The 8,929-nt window shown below is 37.4% G+C and overlaps 2 protein-coding genes across 2 annotated transcripts; one reads left to right on the top strand and one right to left on the bottom strand.

Annotated features, from left to right (window-relative positions):
• Nucleotides 1–1,386: 1,386 nt before the first annotated feature.
• On the top strand, nt 1,387–4,623 carry LOC130995481 (IRK-interacting protein-like). The gene is made up of 2 exons (XM_057920775.1): nt 1,387–1,937; nt 3,085–4,623. Exons 1-2 carry the CDS (start codon nt 1,755–1,757, stop codon nt 4,558–4,560), a joined length of 1,659 nt encoding a protein of 552 aa, XP_057776758.1. The 5' UTR covers nt 1,387–1,754; the 3' UTR covers nt 4,561–4,623.
• A 520-nt stretch (nt 4,624–5,143) lies between these two features.
• On the bottom strand, nt 5,144–8,374 carry LOC130995480 (ETHYLENE INSENSITIVE 3-like 3 protein). Its single transcript, XM_057920774.1, has 2 exons — nt 7,899–8,374; nt 5,144–7,401 (listed from the first exon to the last, which is right to left on the bottom strand). The coding sequence occupies exons 1-2, from the start codon at nt 7,931–7,933 to the stop codon at nt 5,406–5,408; spliced, it is 2,031 nt and encodes a 676-aa protein (XP_057776757.1). The 5' UTR covers nt 7,934–8,374; the 3' UTR covers nt 5,144–5,405.
• Nucleotides 8,375–8,929: the final 555 nt, after the last annotated feature.

Genomic DNA, 8,929 nt, shown 5'->3' with positions numbered 1-8,929 from the left:
TCATGTTATGCCGCCGTTACATTATGTCATATATAAAACGGAGCGATTATTTTAAAAAATTAGTTTTGATAGATAAAAAAAATAGAATAAAAAATAATAAAGTTAATCCCTTATTTATTTAGATGAATTAATTAAAACTTCAAGGTATCAAAAGACCCTTGATTATTTATATCATTTAAACTGATTTTGCTTAATTCATTTTTCATCGAAAAGATGAGATTGGAGAAATCATACTTTCAAGGATAAAAATATTCAATTATACATCTTATCAATTATGTAAAATAAACGTCCATAAATAACTAAAATTAATCACAACAACCAGTTATTAATAAAGTATGAACTCATCCTTGTCAAATTCTTTTTGAGTTATAGGACTATAATACACACACTAGACCAATAACAGAGTGAATAGAGCGCTTATGTTGATAATGGTGGAACTGTACACGAACAGTAAGCTAAAATTTATTATCACAAAGATAGAGTGTACCAACACACGACATCTTGAAAATTTTACTAATTTAAAATCAAAATTGCTATACAAAAAATATGGAGTGAAAACTGCGAAGACTCTACCGACCTTATTCGAGTGTCTATTAGTTGGTGTACAATCGATTTATGCATTAATGAAGAATTTTAACTACATTCGGGAAACTTACGAACTATTTTCAACATCCTTATATGATATATCATAAAGATTTATGATAGATTCATGAATTTGCTAATTGAATTCGTGGTTCTAGATTTGAATTTTATGGAATTCAAAATTTATTTTATTTGAATATATTAATCATTTTTCATAATAAATTCATCATATATTCACAATTTGTAACTTATATTTTAAAATGGGGTTATAGTTTAAACTACTATATATATATATATATATATATATATATATATATATATATATATATATATATATATATTCATTTAGGATTATTAATTTAGGGGTGCAGTACAGTGAGATTGTTATTTTTCGTGAGATCATGAGTACAATGAATAAGACAGTATGTAGTGTTGAATAAAGCAGTATATACTGATGAATAACGATATTAAAAAAATTGGTAAAAGTTTCGCTCCCTCCAGAATTCGAACCCTGATAAAAAAATTTGTCATCTAAGTAAATATCAGTCATATAGGATACATTAAAACAACACCCACAAATCAATTTAAGATCTATCACATATAGAGATCTCATTGAAACGCTCCCCTGTTAATTTATTGGGATGAGAAAGTAGGGGACTTTTTGAAAACCACTAAGACGAATTTCACATTAAATATTTATTTGAAGCATGAATTAAATATTTATATTATAAAAGAAAATGAAAAGAAAAAATAGTGAATCCCACTAATGCTTTAATATGTTTGAGAGCCATGACATCTCATTGTTCACCTCCTCTATTCTATAGTTTAGAGGAGACTATATTGTATAGAAGCGAAAATTTAAGCACTACACATTAAGAGATAGCGACGACATTTTTTAAAAAGGAAAAAGAAAAGGATAAAGAAGGCAATTTGTGACGCTTGTCATAAAAGAGGAAAAGCAAGAGAGCATTGAGTCCTCTCCTATCCTTGCATATTGGAGTTCACATGCACTCGGTTTCACTTCTACTGCGATTGAGCTAAAATCATCGCCATACCTTTCTTTCTCTCTCTACTACTCATCTAGAGTGTGTACAAACCAAATCCAGCCGTTGGACTTCATTTTTGGCTGTGAATAAAATCCACATAATGAAGCGAGTCCATTCTTGGCATTGATGGCGGATGCGTATAGAGAATTAGAGAGCGGCAATGGCAATGGCGTTAAAGCGGCGATGGCGAAAGCGGTGGAGCTGAGGGCTCTTCATGCTGCTCTTATGCAAAGCCCCATTCCATCTGCTTCCCCTATTTCGCGTCATGCTTCACATTTATCTGCTCAAGATTACCCTGTTTTCACCCCTGTATGTATTCTTCTTCCCTTCATTTTTTCCTGCTCAACTTTCTTTTTTTCCTTACAAAATTGTTAAAATTTTCTTGTCTTGTTCCTGAGCTGGATGTTCTATTTATCACTAAGTATAGAATCAGAAAGGAGTGCCTGCAATTTTAGTCCATTTTATATTACAGGGGGCATTTATCATTTTGGATTGACACTATACATGATTGATTATTTGATGAATTAGATGGATGATGTGATAAAAATTTGCTTATCAGTCTTTTGTTTACCATGGTGGATTATTGGGAGATTAAAATTGTGATATGAATCATCTACTACTATTTAAATGGGGGATTAAGTAAGGATTCAGTTTTATCTTACCAAATTATCCTTCTCCTTCTAGTTTGCAAAGTTTGGAATTTAAGAATCTCTGCACCAAATTAGTTTTCTAGTTTTTAATTTAGTAAATTTTTGTGCAAGTTGCTTATATCAATAAACAATATTTTATATTTATCTTCATTCCTAGAATTTCTCCATTTCTCCCCCTTTTTAATTGGATATGAATCAAACAAGTTCTTTGAAATTATAAAAATTATCAAGAGATTTAGCATATTCCCAAATGTTTAATCCATCTCAATAAATAATAGATTAGACTAAATTATTTTTATCATGAGAAAAGGAGGGATAAACAAAATTTCACCCTATAAATCCTTCATTTATTTTCATCATTTCCTACAAAATAAAAATTGACCCTTACTCATTCCTCCTCTTCACTATAAAAAAGGGATAATATTATCCATCCATTTTTGGTGCGATAATATTATCACTTTTTTGTAGTGAAAAAGATAAATGAGTAAGGGCCAAATTCTATTTTGTAGGAAATGAGGGAAAAGAAAGAAATGATTTAAAGGGTGAGATTTTGTTTATCCCACATTTTCTCATGATAAATTTACAATCAAAGAGAATGCATCCTAATAGTAAATGGCTACGAAGAGTTGCTCAATGTTAAGATACCATATATTGGGGGTAACAATTCAGAACTGAACAGATAGAAACAAAGGGAAATGCAGGTTCATTTTAGATAATTTTTCAATGAAGCAAGATATTATGCAAATATGGCTTGTTCAGTTGATGTTGAGAACATTGGCATTGACTTTGTCCCCAAATGTGAACAGAGTTACGATGATGATCCACTACCAGGATACCAGCAAATCTTGCTGGACAATCGAAGTTACACGGAGAGTTGGGGCGACGGAGTTGGAAACGTGGAGGATGATTCCTTTGTATCAGATTACACAAGTGCTAATGAATCTTCAAGAAAAGGTGTCGTAAACTTTGAGGGGCATATGCACATGCATATCTGCCCTTCAGCAGCAGCAGATCACCACCACTTCTCAACTACTAATCTACTTAGATCATCACCACATCAATTCTCCAAATCAAGGAGAAATAGCATGGGCGACATGGCATCAATTTCGTCGTCTTGCAACAGATGCAAACCTGCAGTTATAAGTAGTGAATCAGAGCAAGGCGTCACCAGAAGAGGCGGAAAATCGAACATCGTCGTACCATTGACAGACTCGCACTCCTCTCTCCATCCACAGCCGAGGAGCAGAGGGCTCGGCCTGCCCTCGTGGCTGTTCCCTAGGTTAAAGAAGAAGAGCAAGAACGAGGGTGATGGAGTTGGGATTGGGATTGGGATTGTCTCGGTTGAGACGCTGAGGAAGGAGGTGGCGGAGGCGAATGAGAGCCGGGATGCAGCGCAGTATCAAGCCGCGGAGATGAGATCGTCGCTGGGCGAGCTCAAGAGCAAGTTGGAGTATTTGGAGAGCTATTGTGAAGAGCTGAAGAAGGCTCTGAGACAAGCCGTGCATAGTGAAAAGCTGAGCACTAATAAGAGATCAGGAAAATCCATGTATGAAAAGGGCATGGCAGTGAGCGAGGAAGTAATGGTTGAGGGATTCTTGCAGATGGTATCGGAAGCAAGGCTATCAGTGAGGCAATTCTGCAAGACTCTCTTGTGGCAGATCTCAGAAACTGATCATGCTCTCGTCGACAACTTGAACTCGCTGCTTCAGCCCTACAAGCTGTCGCTCGCCTCCAAATACTCCAAGGCAGTCGTCTACCATTTGGAAGCCATCATAAACCAGTCACTCTTCCAGGACTTTGAGAACTGCGTGTTCCAGAGAAACGGGGCACCGAAGCACTTGGACCCTCAGCAGCAGCGCCAGACGCAGTTCCAGTCATTGGTGGCGTTGAGAGACCTCGACTGGAACGAGGTGCTGAGGAAAGGTACCAAGTATTATAGCGAGGAGTTGAGCAGGTTCTGTGACCAGAAGATGAGTGGGATAATTGCAACGGTGGGCTGCACGAGGCCGTGGGCAGAGCAGCTCCTGCAGGCGTTCTTCGTGGCTGCGAAATGCATATGGTTGGTGCATTCGATGGCGTTTTCGTTCGAGCAGCCTTTGGGCATTCTGAGAGTGGAGGAGAATATGGCGTTTGATGCAGCTTATATGGAGGATATTTTTGCAGATAAGCAAAGATCATCACAAGGTGGTAGCAGAGTCAAAATCATGGTCATGCCTGGTTTTTATGTGCTTAATAGAGTGCTTAGGTGCAAGGTTCTCTGCAGATATAAATCTCTATCCTAATACTCAATCTTGTCAGTTTTATATGAATCTGTATCCTACCTAATAATACTCATATTTCTTTAATCCTTTTGTTATCGACATATATTGCTTGGATAAGCACCAATGTGCTTGTGAAAGTGTGTTTTTCTCAAACACAGATAAAATACAAGTAGCTCTACCTCAACTTAACTCATAAACTATGTTTGGTCTAATGACCGCTAGATTATTAATATTGTATAAAACACCACACTGACTCAACTATTGAAAAATATATCATGTCCATTTTAATTCCTTTACTTATGTTTGGTTGTCATTTTTAATTAATTCATTGTATCATTGTTATGATATTAACAAGAAAACAGACGGATGCTCCAGCGCCTGCCTAATTGACAACCTGGCCAAGTGATGACTTTAACTAAGAAAAGAGAGAGAGATATGGAGTGGTGATGCTCAGATCTTGGGGCCAGAAGCAAATGAATTATTCTAAATTAACCACTATACAGGATATACCAACTTCCAAAAAATGTAATTATACTAAATGCAGAAAGACAATCAAAATCAAGGCAATGAAACTTAAATGTATCCTCTCATGGCCATACAACAATTAATCAAAAAACATCTCAAGATTAACAAAATTGCGCCGACTTTCAGTGACCTTATACTGATTTGAACGAAAATAAAAAGTAAGCTTGTGTACACCTAACAACCATGAGTCTGTCTACAACAACTACTGCCAAAAGAATAATGATGAAAAATCATTATTCTTGAACCTCCAGAATTGTTATCACAAAGAAACTATGTACAAGATCTAAACATATGTGCTTTCAGCAGTGAAATACATTAATTAATACCTGTATCGCAACAGCTTATGAGGCGAAGTACTTCATCAGTTCAGCAAGGTTATTGTCATCAACCGTATCAACATCAATACCAAACTCAAAGTCACCAGTGTCTAATGAACTTGTGCCATCAAATTGAAGACTAAAGGGACTGTATCCTGGTAAATCAGGAGTCAAACTACTGAGAGGAGATGGAAACTGTGCACCCACCACGTTCCTTTCTGGCTCATGTGGGAACGCATCTTTCACAAATTCTTGGAAACCTCCTCCAGCTATATCATTATCATTTCTAGGTAAATGGAGTCTGGAATCCTCTACTTTATACTGCAGCTCAATGAATGATGCTTCAGACTGCAGCTCCTGATGGCTTGAACCAGCTGCAGTTGTTGGGTTATAGAAATGCTGATGATAAGTTAACCCGTGATGAAGGCTACGAGTTTGAGATCCCTCAGGCAGAGTTGAAACTTGACCTCCATGTTTCCATACAGAATTTTGTGGTCCTTTACCTAAACCAGGGTCTTGAACTCCATGTCTTAACACAGAACTTTGCCTTTCGTCATGTACTTCAGGAATTTGAGGCTTATTATGCAACCGAGTATCTTGAGGATTTTGAATCACATGGGGACCCTGCCGCATTAGGTCAGCACTTTGATCCATAGTATATGGAAACTGTTCATTATCTGGGGTCAGAGACCTAATTGGGACAGAATTTGAAGGTTGCAAGAAGCTAAGGTAGTTAGAATTAGGTTCTACTGTGCAGCTTTGTTTTTCCGCATTGTTCTCTTGAGGCATAAGAGTAGTTAACCCATTCAATTCTGGCTGGCTCTCAACAGCCAGGTATCCATTTAACTGTGTGTTATCATTGTTTACACAAATCACCATGTCCTCATGAACATCTTGACTTTCGTTGAGAGAAGGAATAGCCTGAAGGTTATCAGCGCTTGATTTCAGTCTTTTCCTTTGGCGACCAACAACATGTTTTTTATTTTTGCCTAGTTTTTTTTCAGCCTGAACCCGAGTCTCAACAGGTACTCCAGCCAGAGACTGATTTCTATCATCTTTAGATGAAACAGATCCAAGGCCATTATCAACACCATCAACATCATAATCACTATCGCTCTCAACAGAAGGTCTCTTCTTATATCCACGACCTTTCAAGCGTGCCTCAGTAATACCAGATGAACCATTATCACTGCTTGGCTGCCGAATAAGAGCTTCCTCCCTGCTCAAAACTCCCAACCATATTGAGCTTTCTTTAGCAGTCATCTTATCCTGTAAACACTTTGACTGCCTAATTAGTTTTCTAATCTTTGCAATATCAGGTGACATATGCTTTATAACAGCAGTTAGCACCCCAACTTTCCACATCTTCTTCAAATCATGTGGCTTTTTATATGGAGGAATCACACCCTTGGGTAAACTCAATCTCATCCACCATTCCTCATTCCCTGTCGGCCACCATGGTGGTGAGATGCCCTTCTCCAACGGATACTTCCGCTGAGGTGGATCACAGTGTTGCATCAGGGACGACAGAAGTGACCCCAGCGTAGCATCTTGTAAGTCTTGAAGGACACACCGTGAATTGCCATGGTGATTACCTACCCCATCTTCCCTAGAAAGGCATTCGGCCTCATACTTAGCAATAGCTGCAGGGGCATTTTTGTCAAACTTCACTTTTTCTTTCCACCATTCTCGTATATTATCTGATGCGCCACTAACAGGCTTACCCTTCTCAGGGATAATGCCATACACGAACCCACGAGCCTTGCAGACTTCCATGAGCTTTAGCATGTACTTCAAGATGCCATCTTGTGCTCGTGCCATCTTCTTCCGACGTGCCTGGTCTGTAGTGGATATAGCCTTCTGTTTCTCTGCAAGCTTCTGTCTTTCCTTGATCCTCTTCAGTCTCACACGATCCTTCCACATTCGCTTCTCCAATTCCTCCGCTTCAATCTCTTCATCACTGACATCTTTCTCCTCTATATTACCGTGACCTCTCATCTCATCAACTTCAATATCCGAACTGTTGCAGAAAGCATCAGCATCAACGAATTACGATTTAATCCCCACATGATTATTCAAGATAAGAAAATGAGAATTTCATGTAAATTTCAACATACAGAACCCCGCCTATAATTAATCGAGTCAAATACTCATGACTCGTGATAACCAAAGGCAGAGATCACGTATATACAGTATACTTACATAATGTACAACAGTTACAAGAATATATGCTTATTGCTTCATCATACATTTGCCAAGTAAAAACACCTAATAAATTAACAAGTTCAGGAAACAGACAAGAAATCAATCTTCTCTATCACAAACAAATGATGTACACATCACACCTCCCACGAAACAAGCGAATCCGAGATTCATTAATTACATAAGCTAATGACAAAAATAATTCACTCAAAATTGTGGAAAAGCCTATTCCTTCTCACAGTAACAGAACGTTCAAGGCACCTCAGGCCAGAAAATGGTAGAAAATTCAATAAATAATAAATGCGGTAAGCAGACCTGATATCAACTCCAACATCCTCCATCACAGCCATGTCCAATCGATTTCCAAGCCCGCCCGAAAACCCTCTTGAAAATTTGGAGGATCTTGTGATAGGCGAAAGTACCGAATGAGTAAAGTACAAAAACTCAAATCGATAAAAACGTATAATTAAGAATTAGGGAAGAGACATCTTTGCATAGGCGAGAGATTTGTGGTGGACTATGTCTATGTGAGAGTGGTGTGTATGTATATGTATGGTAGGGAAAGAGAGTGGTGTGTATGTATATGTATGGTAGGGAAAGAGAGTGCGAAATTTTGTCCCTATCATAAGCGAATTATTTGACTGGTGTATTATGATGTGGAATTGCAATAACAACTTCAGTTCAAAAATGGTAACTGTAGGGCGAGCACAGTAGAGAAGCGTGTGCAAGGTCAAACACCGAATTCGAGGAGACAGATGAAATAGGCGGCTAAAAGATTTCGTAACAAAAACGGAGAGGGTTTGTCAAATTGCCAAATTTTGCTACAAATACAATCCGCGCATTATTATTCATTTTTCTATTTCGAGACTCGAGAGTGAGATAATGATATAGAGATCTCGATAAACAAACTATCCACCTAATGAAACAAAATGAAAACTATTAACGTTTATAAATTTTATCAGCCTTACTATTCAACAATTATACGATTGATTTTAAATATCACTATAACAATTTTCTAACTTTACTATGAGAGCTTATTTATTGATAGTCTCATTTTTACTCCTCATAGCCTCATTTTAATAATTAAAATTAAAAAATAATAAACACATCATTTTATCCTAACCTTCAAATTACATTCTCAATAAGAAACAATAGGGCCGAATGGCCCTATTCAACATACAACATCAAATTTTGTCCACCATTTGAAAAAACATAAATTTTAGCCATTTTTTGTATGTCATGACTATTCTACCATTCTCTCTCTTTCCTCTCTCTTTCTCATCTCCCTCTCTCTCTCTCCAGCGGCTGCGCTATCTTCTCTCTCCTTCTCATCTCCCTCTCTCTTT

Source organism: Salvia miltiorrhiza, chromosome 7, assembly GCF_028751815.1.
Source record: "Salvia miltiorrhiza cultivar Shanhuang (shh) chromosome 7, IMPLAD_Smil_shh, whole genome shotgun sequence".
Taxonomy (NCBI): Eukaryota; Viridiplantae; Streptophyta; class Magnoliopsida; order Lamiales; family Lamiaceae; genus Salvia; species Salvia miltiorrhiza.
This window is presented reverse-complemented; position numbering and strand designations above follow the sequence as displayed.